The following is a 15,293-nucleotide window of genomic DNA, read 5'->3' on the forward strand; positions in this document are numbered from 1 at the left end:
CTTGCCCAAGGACGTTTGCACTTACTGTTCCTGCAGCCTGGAATATTTCTCTCCGGGTCACTGCATGGCTCAAACCCTTTCCTCTTCCCTGTTTTTACTTAGATGTCACCTTCTCAGGGAATGTGTATTCCCTGACCAGGTGGAATATCCTCTGATCACTTTTTGAGACTGAGTCTCGCTCTGTTGCCCAGGCTGGAGTGTAGTGGCACAATCACAACTCACTGCAGCCTCGACCCCCCTGGGCTCAGGTGATCTTCCCACCTCAGACTCCTGAGTAGCTGGAACTGTAGGTGTGCGCCATCACACCTGGCTAATTTTTGTGTGTATGTGTGTGTGTGTTTTCTTTTTTTTGCGATGGAGTTTTGCTCTTGTGCCCAGGCTGGAGTGCAGTGGCATGATCTCGGCTCACTGCAACCTCTGCCTCCCGGGTTCAAGCGATTCTCCTTCCTCAGCCTCCTGAGTAGCTGGGATCACAGGTGCCCACCACCAACGTCCAGCTAATTTTTGTATTTTTAGTAGAGACGGGGTTTCAACATATTGGCCAGGCTGGTCTTGAACTCCTGACTCAGGTGATCTACTCACCCCAGCCTCCCAAAGTGCTGGGATTACAGTCAAGAGCCACCGTGCTGGGCCTAATTTTTGTATTTTTTGTAGGGACGGGCTTTCACCAAGGTGCCCAGGTTGGTCTTGAATTCCTCGGCCCAAGCGATCCACCCACCTCAGCCTCCCAAAGTGCTGAGATTACAGGTGTGAGGTACCCTGCCTGGCCTGATCGCCTTATTTAAACCTGTAACCCAATCCTGCCTGACCTCCATGATCCCTACCCATTTCTGCTTTATTTTCTTCCATGTCATGTATCATCTTTCATCATATTGTACATTTCATTTAGTTTATTATCTGCCTCCTCTGACTAGAATGTCAGCACTACAAGGGTAGAAATGTTTGCGTTTTTTTCACTGTGGTATCAGGGGGCCTGGCACCTAATGGATGCTCAATGAATATCTCTTGAATGAACTTAAACACTTCATGGGAAGAAGCAGACAAAATACAAAAGCCAGAGATTGACTAAATCCCACTGAGCATATTAGCCTTACTGGGCTTCAGTTTTCATCTCTCTAAAAAGAGAGTTCTAGGAGAGGATCTATGAATGCCCTCTCACTCCAGGACAGAACCTGCCACATAACAGCACAGTTGAGCTTAGTTCTGTCATCCTGTACTGTCCCTAAGACCTGCACCTCACCTGCACTTTTGCCACTGGATTCTGAAAAGCCCAGGGCAGAGACTCTGACCTCTGCGAGCTGTCAGATACCAGGACAAGGAAGAATTAAATGCCCAGACACTCAGGGCCTCTCTCCAGAGAGCTGGGCCGACCTCAGACTGTCAGCTTCCTGTGCCTGGGTGCGGTAGGGGTTGGGGGTGGAGAGAGGGTGTGACTAGGGGAGGGGTCATGCTGGAAAGGAAATGACAGTGACGGAGGAGTTGTGAGCAGGAGCTTGTTTGCAGATCTCTATCAATCCTCAGCCCTGGAGGAGGGCACTCTCATTATCCTCATTTTACAGATGAGGAAATCAAGGCTCAAAGAGAGGAAGCATCTTGCCCAAGGTCTGACTCCAAAGTCCTGCTCTTGATCTCTACAGTGCACTGGCCCTGGCTGAGCACCACAATCACCCAGGGAGCTGGTGAAACTGAAACATGCCCGCCCAGCCCAGACCTACTGACTCAGAGTTTCCAGGGGTGGGGTCCAGGTGTAGTTTTCACAAGCTGCCATTCGGGTTTCCTCAGAGAGGACTCCCACAGTCTCCACAAACCCAGGGAGCCCCTGGCCTCTGAGTTGGCAGTCACTGACATTTGAGATGCTTCATCTATTCACTCTTTCCTCTGGAGGCATGTAGGGGAGTAGTTCTCCTCTCGGGACTTGAGGGATCCTCTAAAACTCAGATGTGGGGACTGGGGATCCTAAAAACTCAAGTGTGGGTGTCAGGTCCATGCTGGCAACAGTCAGCAAGAACTGATTCTGTAGTTTCCAGCCTTCAGGATCCCCAGGGTTTGGGAATCCATAAAAGCACCCAGCAACGATTTCAGAAAGATTTCGCTCCTAAATTGACTTTTTTTCTTTTTTTTTAAAAGAAAGAATCTCACTCTATTGCCCAGGCTGTAATGCAGTGGTGTAACCACGGATCACTGCAGCCTTGACCTCTCCCACTCAAGCGATCCTTCCACCTCAGCCTCCGGAGTAGCAGGGACTATAGGCACGCGCCATCATGCCTAAATTTTTCATTTTTTGTAGAGTTGGGGTCTTGCTATGTTGCCAGGGCTGGTCTCAAACTCCTGGACTCAAGTGATTATTTTGCCATGGCCTCCCAAAGTGCTGGGATTACAGGTGTGAGCCACGGTGCCCAGCAAGGTCTTTAAATGAATCTAGGTTCCAAGTGACCCTTTTAAAAGACACAGATCCAGCCAGGTGCGGTGGCTCATGCCTGTAATCGCAGCACTTTGGGAGGCCAAGGCAGGCGGATCACCTGAGGTCAGGAGTTCAAGACCAGCCTGGCCAACATGGTGAAATCCTGGCTCTACTAAAAATACAAAAATTAGCTGGGCATGGTGTGGGCACCTGTGATTCCAGCTACTTGGGAGGCTGAGGCAGGAGAATCACTTGAATCTGGGAGGTGGAGGCTGCAGTGAGCCAAGATCACGCCACTACACTCCAACCTGGGTGACAGAGCAAGACTCTGTCTCAAAAACAAACAAAAAAAGACACAGCTCCTTTTAAGAGTTACCAAATGTATTCTAGTGAGTTACTAGAAAAGCATAACTACTATCATGGAGTAACACTGGAAATTTTAAAAGGTGGGAATCTTTGGATTAGCCGTGCCACCTTCTGAGAGGGGGCTGGCGGGGTTGGGTGTGGGCGTCAGAGGAGACAGAGGCCCAGTTAAGGGAAAGGAGAGGCTGCATCACAGACCAATTTTACCTATTTGAGGTACAGAATTTATTCTTTATTTTTGTAGGCTGGCTGGATGACTTGGTGATCAATCCCCTGGTTTATAGATGAGAAACTGAAGACGGACAGTGACTTGCTTAAAGTCACCCAGATGGGGAGCAGTATGGATCCAAGCCTGTGTGGTTCTGAGTCAAGTGCACTGCACATCATTAAATCATCCTCCCTTCCCTACCCACAAATCCTAGCTTGGAGAGACCAGTAGCACACAGGGGTCAGGACAAAGCTGATGATCCTAGCCAGCAGGTTTTTGGACTGGAGCTGTTCTTAACTTTTCTTCCATTAAGGAGAAGGTGGTTGTCCCTCTCCGGAGGCGGCAAAACCTGAAGCTCATTGACTCTCAGTGGGCAAGAGTCTCACTCTGGGCTCCAGGAATGCTCTGAATGTCAGCTGGAGGTGCAGGAGACTGGAAGGACCCTGTCTACCCTCCCTCCCTTCCCCCAGCTCCTGTCAGTCAAGGAGGAAGTGGTAGGCCTGGTGCCTCCTTAAGATCCTCATCAAACCAGAGACACACTGCTCCATCTACATACCCTTCACCCCACTGCCTGATAGTCAGGGGGGAAGGAGGCCAAATTATCAACTGATCCTCCATTAGTCCCGAAATCAAAACTGCTCCCCTGGGGAAGAGGGTGTGGTCAGTAGGACACACATCATTCCCAAATGCTCCCCTCTTTACAGCCCTCTGTCAGGATGGCTACCTTTTAAATGTTTTTAGAAGTGGTTCTGGGAACCTTGCAAAAACTCACAGCCCTCAACTCCTGGGAAGTTTTGTGTTCAACCTAAATCCATCCTGGGCAGGAGTGCCGTTCCTATTGGTTTACTTTCTCTGTTCTCAACCCAACTGGACGAAGCCATTGTGCTTTCTTCAAGAATTCAAAGAGAGGAAGAAGTATCTATTTTTTCCCTCAAGCCTTCTCTTCTCCAGGAGAAACAACCCCACTCCTTGGGCTTTTCTCAGAGGACATGCTGTTCTTCCTCCTACCCTCTGGCCTCATCATGGGTTTGCCCAGGATAGCCACTGGGAGCCCCTCTACCAACACATTAGAGGAGAAGTGGCAAATGTCACCCACCGACACATCTTGCCCTGGGCTAGTGCAGGTCTCCTGCCAGGTCCCAACCCAGGACCCTACGGCTAGGGATGGTTTTAGTAACCAGCCCAGTGAGGTGGCTCAAGACTATAATTCCAGCTACTCAGGAGGCAGAAGCCGGAGGATCACTTGAGGCCAGAAGTTTGAAACCAGCCGGGACAACATAATCAGACTCAGGCTCTAAAAAATAAAAAATAAAAAAATTAGCGAGGCACGGTGGCACGTGCCTGTAGTCCCGGCTACTCAGGAGGCTGAAGTAGGAAGATCGCTTGAACCCAGGAGTTTGAGGCTGTAGTGAGCTATGATTGCACCACTGTACCCAGCATGAGTGACAGAGCAAGATCTCATCTCTAAAACAACAACAAAAAACCAGATTGACTCCAAGGTCTTTTCCCTCAGCCCCAAGTCTTTTCAGGGGAGAGGTGGGCCCTGCTTGTATAACTCTCTCATCTGCTTCCTCCTTTGCCTTTTGACCACTTCTCTATTACTCCTTTGCTTTGCTGGAATCCCCACCCCTCGACACTATCACTACTTCCTCCCCTTCCAATATTCACTATTATTGGCTTGAACGGAGCCCTGCCATTTCTGCCCCACCCCCACTTGGCCCCTGAGACTCCCACTGTTAGCTCAGGCTTCCAGAGAGGACAACTTTTCTGTCAAGTAGGAGTGAACTCTATCATTGATCCTGTGTGACCACAGATGTTGCTGGCATTAGGCTCAATATGAGCTGTGATGAGGTACAGACAGTGGACAGTTCAAGCATGCAAGCTCTCCATGAAGTATTTCCCTAGAAATATGCAACCTATGGGGGTGAGGGAGTGGGTACTGGCCCTTTTAGAGGGCAAGACAGAGGCTCAAGCTAGGAAGTTTTACTGGCTGATGGCACCAGGAAAAGGGAAGCCAGTTAAAGGCTGTACCTTCCATATGTGAAGGGCAGAGAGAGCCTGGAGAGGTTTCGGGGCCACAGGTAATACGGAGGTGAAAAATGTTACCCTGGAAGCAAAGAGCCACGGGGGCTGGTATTGTCTGGCAAGATATTAAAGGGGCAGGGTGGGAGATAGGGGTGGGATACAGAGTTTGCAGAAATGGATTTTGGATGATCGACTTTTTTCCATTTATACTGAGAACCCAACCAAATGACATGATCTACAATACAAGAGATTTAAATAGGATGTAAGGAAGAATCTGTTAGGAAGTTCTCCCCAGGTGACAAAAGATGGTAGTGGGCTCTCCTTCCTGGGGGAGTGAAATCATCTATTAGATTTTCGCAAATCCAGGTAAGGAACTGTAACATAGGACCAGTCTGGGATATTCAACAGGCAAGAACCCTGCCAGTTGCTCTGGCAGTGCTCAGAAGCTCCACTCCCTGCATGGGAACTGGGGACCAACTCTCTTAGAGAGGGAACCCTCGTTCTATATATTCAAGTCTGGGATATTCAAGTTCCTCACGTCCAAGTTCAGTAAAGTCGGGGGTTGGAACTGTAGTGGGGCACAGTAACTATTCTGTCCCATTCATCTCCCAGGCACCCTCTACCTCGGTCATTAAGAATGGAGATTTCCTTGAGACACACACATCTCCTTTGGAGGATGGGGTAGGGAGACACCAGGAGTTTAGTGCCTAGCCACATGGCAGGCACAGAGCCCCACGACGGGCACTCAAGTACTTGCAGAGTGAATGAAGGCACCCCTATGGCAGGTCCAAGAGAGCTGAGGCCTACCTTGCTCCTTTCCCCCAGAGTTCACTGGTTCTAGTGGCTGAGGGCCTTGCTTCCTCCCCACTAACTAGGGTAGGGAAGGCAGCACTAATGGACGACTAGAGGAAGAGAGAGAAAAACTCCTCAGTCTTCCAGAAATTGTCTAGGCCAGATGACTGACTTCAGGACAATCATTGATGGGGATTTTCCTGGGCTTAGATTCCACCCCTTCCCTACCTGAGGTCTCAAGGCCTAAGGTAAGTTTACCAACCCGGTATGTGTAGGGGATAGGGGGGTGAGCTGGGTAGCAGTATAATAGGGTCCTCAGTCCTCACCCACTCCGCAGCTCTTTTCCACCTGGGGGGCAGGGTTAGGCAGGCCAGACTGGTTTGGGACTGGGGGCGGCCCCTTTATGCCTCTCTCAGCTCCAAAGGAAATGACTGCCAAGTACTGGCTAACTGTTTCTCTTGAAAGTCAGGAGGAAGCGGCAAGAAAGAGCAGACTGCGTGCCCAAGCATGACTCTGTGGAGATGTGTGTGCTCATCACATGGAGTCTGGGATGTGGCCTGGCTCCTGGCCCTCAGAACCCCATGATGGCCCTCAGAAACCCCTGGCCTCCAGTTGTGGGGCCCAGTTCTGCACAAGGTTTCTGCGCATACTTCACTAGGTCTCTGGAGGGTGGGCAGCGGCATCGACCAGGCTATGTTGGCCCAGTTACCCAGGACCAACCCCCTCACCCTGGGCCCGGGACACTGGATGGCTGGGTGCCCCTGGAGTGGCACAGTGTCCACACCTGGCTCCCAGGCGGCAAGGGCTGGTGTGGTGCATCTGCCCTCCTCCCCTGGGCCCTGGGTGCCCCTCACCTTGAGCTGGGACTTGGAGACTTTGCCGCTCTTCTCCACGTCCAGCGCGGTAAAGGCGTACCAGATGGACTTGAGCAGTTCCTTGCGCAGGGCCATGGCTGAGGCGCCCGCCCGGCTGGGGGCGGCTCTGACACCAAGATCCGGTTTCAGGAAATGCAAACGGCTGCAGAGACCGCAGAGGGGCTGCGGTGGAGCGAGAGCTCCACCTGCCTGCTCACTCCGTGAGGCTCCGTGCTGGCAAGAACCCTGCCTGTTGCTCTGGCAGTGCTCAGAAGCTCCACTCCCTGCATGGGAACTGGGGACCAACTCTCTGAGAGTGGGAACCCTCGTTCTGTATCCACCTGGCTCCTGGGGCATGTGAGGCCCTTTTAGAAGCCTCCTCAGTCCTGGAGCCTTCTGGAGCCTTTTGGGGCTCCCAGAGGCAGCTTGCTGAGGAAAAAAGCAGACAGACTAAAGGTCCAGTCCTAGTTACACATAGGAGGCCTTGGGTAAGTTACTTAATCTCCTTGAGCAGTTTTCTGATTGGTAAAGCAGGAAAAATGCCTCCGTGTTGTAAGAATGTCTGAGAATGGATGTAAAGCACATAGTAGGCTCTGGGTAGAGCTTTTGGTGCTACTTAATATTACCACGGTGGCGGGACTCCATCCAAGTGGAAGGAAACAAAGGCAGTATCACAAAGCTGGAGAAGGAAATGGGCCAGGGCACCTCTCCAGGTCAGGATGTGGCACTTGACTTGCTGGCTCCCTGTCCCCTCAGCATTGGCTCTAAACAGTATTCTGAGCACTGCCCACTGTAGCCTCAGAGGCCCTGAAGACACTAGGGACTTTCGGAAACACGCAGTGGTGAGCCTTGTGGTGCACCTCAACTTTAGGGGTCCCAGCAGCAGCAGGCTTGGGATTCAGGGCCCTCCACGTCAGTGCTTCCATTTCTTCAGATCCAGTGTCCAAAAGGACTGGGACACACCCACACCAGGAATGGTGATCACAGATGTTGAAAACATCTGCTCAGGCCAATTCTGAGACACTTCCCCTTACCCCCCAATCCAAATAAACATCCCTCCAACTAAGGTTCTGGGAATACCCCCTGCCTGGAAGCATGCCCCTGCCCCTATCTTCCCAAGGAGCTGGTAGCAAGAGTAAATGGGAGCTTTCTAGGCATCCTAGGAGAGGATGCCTGGATCAGAGGAGGGGGTTCCAATCCTAGGAGGTAGGAAGGGGTTGGGGCATATCCATCACAGCAGAGAGAGGAAAAGAGGCACCTCTAATCCCTGCAATGTTCCTTTCTAGGCAGAGTCAAACCCAGAGCTTCTTCCCATCAAGTGCCTTCCCCTGTATCCCTTCCTCCCACCAAAGCTGATCTGGTCTCACCAACTCACTTTTGGGGCGTGGTTGTGGCTTTGAAATCCAATAGCACAGTCCTAGATACCTAGGTGGGCACCCACAGAGCTGGGTAATAGAGCCAAGACCAGCTCCAGAGGCATCAGACTCTGCTCCTTGAACCTCAGTAAACTTGGCAAAGGTGCCCCCCAGCCTCACTCTAACCTGGGGCTTTGCCCTCTTGGAGAAGCTGACTGTGTGATTTGGGGGTGGCTGGGTTGGAGGGGCTCTGACTAAATTCCACAAGAAAAGGCAGGAAAAGAGTTCCTCCAGATTAATCACCTGAGGCCCGAGATTTAGCCAGAGCCTGGAAGCAGCGGTCATCCTGGTCCTGTTTGGCCACCCTGGAGCCCACCTGCTCAGCTGTGGGCAAGAAGCCACCAGCAGCTCCTCAGGGCTTTATCTTATACTGGGCTTCCTTCCCATCTGTGTCCCTGGCAGGCCAGCCCCACCACTCTGGCACCAAGGCTGAGTGGGGTTTGTGCCAGGGAGACAGGGCTGAGAGCCTGACTTGACCAACCCTGCCACCCGGGCCTAGAGCTGAAAGGATGGAGGACCCAGGTGGAAATTTGGAACTTTTATTAAATACTCATTCATCCATGTGCCACCACCACCCAGAGCAGGAAAAAAATTATCAAAATGGAATTAAAAAAAAAACAAAACAAATCAAACCCAATCCCCAGCAGTCTATGTACAGGGCCACTCCCTACCTCTCTGCCATAGAGAGGTTGGGGGGCAGCTGAGGAGTGGTGGGGGCTGGGCACCTTTTCTCCAGCCACAGGCCCCTGAGGAATTAATTGACTGTGGTGTCAGGAAGTCCCTGGTGCCAAGTACAGGCATCTCAGCTGGCCTCCAGAAAGGTGGTTATTGCTGGGAGGGCAGGACAGGGCCTGCTCTGCTGCTACTGGGCTGAAGAGCTGTCTGTGGCTCTCCCCTAAGAGGGCCAGTTCCCATAGCAGCCCCAATCTCTACCTGAGAAGGAGAGCAGATGGAGGGCCAGAAGGGTGTTCTTTAGGAGAGCGGGCGCCCAGCTGATTTTGAGAGGAGGGCACCCTGGTGTAGCTTGGTTTGTTGTCAGCTCCCGGGGATGATGCACTCCCCTGATTCCAGCTGCCTGGCCCCCATCTTGGGCAGGGTCCCCATTTCCTTCAGTTAGGCCATTTTCTTGCTGTCTTCTCACCCCAGAGACCTATGTGGCCACCTTCCATGTGTCAGCCACAGCTTGGGCCCTTGGGGGCAAGAGTGGCCATGCAGCATGGCACTTCCTCCAGCATGGTGTGAGACCCAGCCCTCTTGGACTCAGCAGCCACTCTCCGACACTGTTGTCTCCAGGGTCACGGCCCCTTGCTGCATGGCCGCGGTGGCCACACTGATGGCCTCCTCTAAGGTCTGCTGTTCCTCCAGCTGTGGGGAAGGGGGTGCAGAAGGAAGGAGTGAGATCCTCCCTGCTAGATTCCAGTGTTAGTAGTATGTGGCCTACTTTTTTTTTTTTACTCTCCCCCATCTATCCAGTGCCACACACTGAGCACTTAGTAGGGCTCCAATAAACATGAAGTTCACGGATGAAGAGTCCTATTAGGCTAGGCATGGCCAGGGGGCCCTGGAATAGTCAGGGTCAGAGAGACCAGCTTGCTCACGGAGGAAGGACTGGCTGAAGAGAACCGTGGTGATCATCTACTTCAGCCTCCTCAATTTCCAGATGAAGAAATAGAGACACAAAGAGATGAAAGACTTGGACCACAGGTAGACTGCCATCGGAGTTATCCTGAAGGCCAGAAGAGGCTTCAACATTCTGCCTCAGCCAAGAGCGAGCCTGAGACAGATGCATGGATGCAGGAGGAAAGGGATCTGTCCTCTGAAATGGGCTCTTTTTGAGTCAGATACCCTTCTCTTCAAGATCCTCATCTAATTCCCCTTTATTCCTTGTTGCCTTCTCTGGCCGTGGGATGCCCTTTCCTCCCAGATCTCTACTCACTTGCACTGCAATGTGCGTTCCGTTGGCTGTGGCCAACAGTGCCACCTGTTGATGACGAAGAGATGCTACACCTGAGTCCTCAGCCACCACAGCCCCAGAGGTAATGATTGTGACCTAAAAGGCAAAAGGAGGTCTTCCATTCCACCCGCAGTATACTCTCCCTCCCCACAATCCAAACAAACATCCCTCCAATTACGGTGCTGGGAACAACCCAGAAGAGAATGGATAAAACCATATGGGTCAGATTAATTAGCCTGAGGCTCAGATCTGAGTAAGGCTGGGTTTCCTCCCAACTTAGAGCCCAATTTAATTTAGGGATTTTGAATCACAGGACAGAGCTGTAAAAAATTCCAGAGATATTTTAATCCTCTCACTTGAAGATGGACAGAAGTCCATGGAAAAGTGATTTGCCTAAGGTTGCAAAACAAGTCAGGGTTGAATTGAGATGTATAAAGTGTCTCTTAACCTCCATTCAACTGCTTTTAAAGATGAGAGCTGCTCATGGCCCAGGAACTGTGGGGAATCTTTGTCCTGGTAAGAAAGCTTGACTAGTTTAGAGTGCACTTTAATGCCCACCCCATGGAAAGGAATGACAAAATAAGAAACCCCAAGCAAACCCCCTGGTCATACGGGCTGCGTCTGGGTGCCATCGGCGCTGACCATGGTGACTGTATGTGTGCCAGATGTGGCCAGGTCGGCATCATGACTGGGGATGGTGAGAGTGGTGCTGCTGTGCTGGGTGACCATACTGATGGCACTCCCCAGGGCCTGGAGGTCTTCCGGGGACAGGCTGACCTGCCAACAGGAGGGGGAAGATGAGCTGGCAGTGTCAGTGGAGGGTTGTCTGAAAGTCCCTAAGGAAGATATACCTGCTCTCCCAGACAAGTTCAGCTTATTAGTTTCATGTCACAGTGGTGGAAGGGATGGGTGACAGGCAAACAAAATGGGTCCAAGGCTGCAAAGAGAGGCCACACTAGAAGAATTCCACTGCCTACTTCTATTTATCACCATTTTGCCTCTGGGCCCTGTTGTATGTAGCTCAGGGTCGCCACCTGATTGTGTCCTAACAACTCTAGAAAGCACAGATGCACTTTCTAACAAGAGTATGGTTAGGTTATGCAGCTGGCTAGTACACTGGTAGGACCAGAGCCCAGCTTTCAGACCCCATATCATGTTCTGGCTGCTATACGCACATGCCTCTCTCGAGAATGACATCCCATGTCCTGTTCAGATGAACAGGACCTGTCAGCCTCCAAGTAAAAAGAGAAACTACTAACTGTGCTCCAGAAGCCCCAGAGACTGAGCTGGAAGCACAGGAGAAGAGGTTGCGCTACAAGATATGGTCCCCTCAGCCTCAGCCTCCGAGGTCTATAAAACTGAAACAGGAAGCTGGGTGGCAGTGGGGCTGTCAGAACTTCAAGGCTCCCAGAGTCCCCAGAGAGAGTGGAGAGTGCCAGCTAGTGTGGCACCTCTGTACTCCAGGGCCTGTACCTGCTGGGCACCATCCTGAGTGATCAGAGCCACCTGGGGGGCCCCATCTTCTTCGGTCACCATGGCCACTTGGGCTGGGATGTCATCACTCTCTTCCTTCACCTCCGAAAGGTAAGCTATCCGGGGTCGTTTGGGTGGCGGGCTCTCCTCGGCTGCAGAGGCGGCTGGGAGAGGAGAGCCAAGGCTGACACCTGCTACCAGATGCCATGGGGAGGCCTGGCTTGTCCCCACTCTCACTCCCTGCCCACTCCCCTTACCCTCAAGCTGCTGCTGCTCATAGAGGGCCTGCTCGCTCTCCTCCGTGGCCTCCAGCTCACCGTGGGCGCTGCGCTTGTGCATGGCCAAGGTGGAGGTCTGCCGGTAGGTCTTGCCGCAGGTGCTGCAGGTGTAGGGCTTGCAGTGTGTGTGCACCACGTGGTGCTTATACAAGCTCGAGTACTCGGTGAAGCGTTTCCCGCAGCCTGGCACCGTGCAAACGTATGGCTTCTCCCCTGGGGACACTGGGCTGTGAGGGGGGTGGGAACTGGGGCTGGCAAGGGGGAAACTAAGGGGACAGGGGTCAGGGACAGGGTTGGTGAAAGGAGAGCCAGAGGGAGGGAGAGGGACTGAGACCTGAGACTCTGAATGGACAGGGTTGGGGAAGATGGCCAGTGGAACACAGAGAGGACAAGAGTGTTGAACCACTGAATCCAGAGACAAGGTGGAAAGGAAATGGGGGACAGGGCAAGGCTGGGGCTAGTGAAGGGGCTGGTGGGGGCACTGGGGCTTATAAGGTTGAGGGTGGGAGGGTGAGAGTGGTGAACAGCAGAGGCAAGAGGCAAGGATGACTGAAGTATCAGTTGTGATGGGAAAGAGGGGACACACATGCTGAGAGACAACACGGAAAGCTGGACGAGGGCACACAACACTGGGGAGGGTGAGGATACACAGGAGTCATGGACGGCGGATAAGGTGAAGAGTTGAAGGCGACAGTTCACTCTGCTTCTTCCCCACCATTCCTGACCCTGGCCTCTTTTCAGGAGCTCAGTCAGAGTTGGAGAGTTCAGGGTGGGTGTAGAGGGGTGGTAGAGAGCTGAGGGACCCCAGAGAGGACTGGCAATACCTTTCAGATTGGATCTAACTGGAAATGGAGGAACTGCTCACTGCAAGTGGAGTTGTTCTGGAGAAACCCCGCCCCCAGACCAGCCTGGAATGGCTGGCACAGAAGGGTTCTGGGCTGGGAGTTGGGAATGTGTCTTAGATGGGAAGACTACAGTAGAGGGGTTGGGGCCTGAGCGAGGGTAGTCCTCGCATGCCAGCTAGCCCACCTGTGTGGATGCGCACATGATTCTTATAGTTGGTGGCACTGGTGAAGCCGCGGCCACAGTGGGGCTCCGGGCAGGTGTAGGGCCTCTCGCCTGTGTGGGTGCGCACATGTACCTTGCGGATGTTGGACGTGGTGAAGGAGCGGCCACAGCCCTCAAAAGGGCACCGGAACGGGCGTTCCCCTATGCAAATGGTGGAATGTGAGGAGGGGTGTGGGAAAGAGGGCCATGCCAGAGCAAGCAGGGGATGGTACCGGGCTCCAGGTCTAAGTCTGAAAGGCAAGCTGAATTCCTTTTGCCCAGGGAATGGGGCTGGAGCGGGCAGGGCCCAGCATACCAGTGTGGGTACGGACATGCTTCTGCAGGTCTCCTGAGGTCTTGAAGGCCTTGCTGCACAGCTCCTCTGGGCACTTGTATGGTTTCTCACCAGTATGGGTACGAACGTGGCTCTTCAGTCCATAGCCTGTCCACATGTGGCAGGGAGGGGTGAGATGAGCACCCAGTGGGGTCTCATCCTCCACCATCCACCTCATGCACAGGCTCTCCATCTCCTTTGGCTCAAGAAACCCATGTCTGCCTCTATCCCACCCCTGCCTGGGCAGGGGCTGGAAAAGCCCACTCTGCCCTGCTTCCCTCTCCAGGTGCAGTTGGAGCCATACCAGAACATAAGCATGAAAGAAACTTAAGAGAACTCGTGACTAAAGGTCCTAGTTTCACAGAGGGGAAAATAAGCCCAGAGAGATGCAATGGCCCACCCAATAATCCACAGCTGGTTGGCATCAGAGCTGACACAAGAGGCTGGGTCTCTCCACCAACCCTCCAGGCTCCTTCTGCTGGCCTGAACCATGCTGCCTTTCACTCCCGTAACAAGGTTTCCTCCAGAGAGAGCACCCTGCAAGTCAGAGTACTCTGACGGTAGTTTCTCCAGGAAAGCAGCCTGCTGTTGGGTTCCCTTCACGGAGATCCCAAACAGAACTAGAACCTTCCACCCTCAACTGGAAGCAGCCCACCAGGCAGGTTACCTGTGGCAAAGGCCTTTCCACAGCTGGGGAAGTCACATCTGTATGGACGGTCACCTGTATGAGCTCGTTCATGCACCTGTGAGGACAAGCGATCACATAATTCAGAGGAGCAAGAGTATGACCTGGGTTCTTTGGTTTTCTTTAGGACCCTGATTCTCTTCCCTCCTGTACCATTCATGTGTGTCAAACGCTCTGTCCTGACATTCCTGTGTACCCTCATTTCTTCCCTCCAGCAACTTGAGGGCAGGGACCAATTCCAATCAAAGTGGAAAGGTAGAATTACAGCCTGGAAGGGAAGACTGCAGAGCTGATGGCTGTCTACCAGCAACCTTACCTTTAAGTGATGAGCGGTGGTGTAGAGACGCCCACAGCCCTTGTAGCCACAGCGGAATGCTCTGTCTCCAACTTGCTGTCCTTTTCCATTATGCGGAATCTGGCTGTCATGAAGAACCTGGGGGAAAAATCTTGAGATCCCTATATGTATTCTCCCCAGTGAAGAAGGTGGACACAGGGCCCTGCTGACAGCTTAAGACCCAATAGGCAGGGTTAAGCCTGTCAGGGGCCTCTGGGGCAGAAGAACATACCTAGACAGACAAGGAACAGATGCTGGGGCATGCTACAGAAGAAACAGGGTGGGCATGGGGAGTCACCACCCATCTCTGATGGGATAAAGGGAGACCTACAGGTTATAGTGGCTGTGACAGCTATTGAAGAAAGGATATCACATAGACAGCTAGGTAAGGTGGAAAGAGAGGTTGTCTGAATGGCCATGCTTGCACTGGGCCAAGTGCCAGAAACCCTCCTTCTTAGCACACACGCCTAGGAGCCTGCAACTCTCAAGACCTCCATCTTCTGATGGGAGGGGTCCCCTTACTCCTGGCATGAAACTAGTGCTTAAAAAGTACATAAACAAGGGGGCTTGCTGTGGAGATGAGCTCACCCAGGTTCATCTGATAGGACATGGGGCCTAGAGTGAGGTGGCCACGACCAGAAGCACCCAGGGGAGTGCTGCAGTTCCCACCAGAAATGTCAGCTCTAATGACAGCACCCAGCTGACAAGTCCTCCCCTTTTGTCTCCTCTTCTGGGGATATTGCTAAAACCACCCATCTCACACCAGCCCCTGGATGCAAAGAGCTCTTATTGCTCTTTTGCTTGCCGGGGCAGGGTCCTGGTGGGACTGTTCCTTAGTCTTTCTTTCTGGAATGTTTCAGAATCACACTCTGGTCTTTCCAGGAGCTCCTGAAACTGAACTCTGCAAGTCACGGTGAGCAGGGGACACAGGGGTAACGCCAAATTCATGGCAAGGTCTGTCTAGTTAGGCTCCAGCTCAGGGGCTCAAGCAGCTGCGAGTTTCATAGACACTTAAGCAGCTTCTGGGTAAAGGGTAGGGTCAGAGGTGGCCAGACCTGCTTGGCGGGCTAACCCACACAGGCACTTGGATTTCATTCCATGTCTCACTAGCTCCTGGGGTAATCACGGGA

The 15,293-nt window shown here is 52.6% G+C and overlaps 2 protein-coding genes across 8 annotated transcripts in view; both read right to left on the reverse strand.

The window, feature by feature from the left end:
• The window catches only part of LOC105474497 (DEF6 guanine nucleotide exchange factor), a 30,014-nt gene extending 21,557 nt beyond the window's left edge, over positions 1–8,457 (reverse strand). For both annotated transcript variants that reach the window (XM_011729198.3, XM_011729197.3), the window contains exon 1: positions 6,644–8,457. In XM_011729198.3, the coding sequence (XP_011727500.2) occupies positions 6,644–7,000 (357 nt within the window). In that variant the 5' untranslated portion in view covers positions 7,001–8,457. The remainder of the gene's footprint in view (positions 1–6,643) is intronic.
• A 126-nt stretch (positions 8,458–8,583) lies between these two features.
• LOC105474498 (zinc finger protein 76) overlaps positions 8,584–15,293 on the reverse strand; it is a 36,144-nt gene continuing 29,434 nt past the window's right edge. For 3 of the 6 annotated variants that reach the window (XM_011729200.3, XM_011729199.2, XM_011729202.2), the window contains 9 exons: positions 14,146–14,262; positions 13,812–13,887; positions 13,127–13,252; positions 12,793–12,972; positions 11,743–11,976; positions 11,486–11,649; positions 10,625–10,789; positions 9,995–10,108; positions 8,584–9,423 (listed from right to left, as the gene is read on the reverse strand). In XM_011729200.3, the coding sequence (XP_011727502.1) occupies positions 9,319–9,423; positions 9,995–10,108; positions 10,625–10,789; positions 11,486–11,649; positions 11,743–11,976; positions 12,793–12,972; positions 13,127–13,252; positions 13,812–13,887; positions 14,146–14,262 (1,281 nt within the window). In that variant the 3' untranslated portion in view covers positions 8,584–9,318. The remainder of the gene's footprint in view (positions 9,424–9,994; positions 10,109–10,624; positions 10,790–11,485; positions 11,650–11,742; positions 11,977–12,792; positions 12,973–13,126; positions 13,253–13,811; positions 13,888–14,145; positions 14,263–15,293) is intronic. The other 3 variants (XM_011729204.2, XM_011729205.2, XM_011729201.2) reach the window with 2 other exon arrangements.

The sequence above is a fragment of the Macaca nemestrina genome, chromosome 5 (genome assembly GCF_043159975.1).
Source record: "Macaca nemestrina isolate mMacNem1 chromosome 5, mMacNem.hap1, whole genome shotgun sequence".
NCBI lineage: Eukaryota > Metazoa > Chordata > Mammalia > Primates > Cercopithecidae > Macaca > Macaca nemestrina.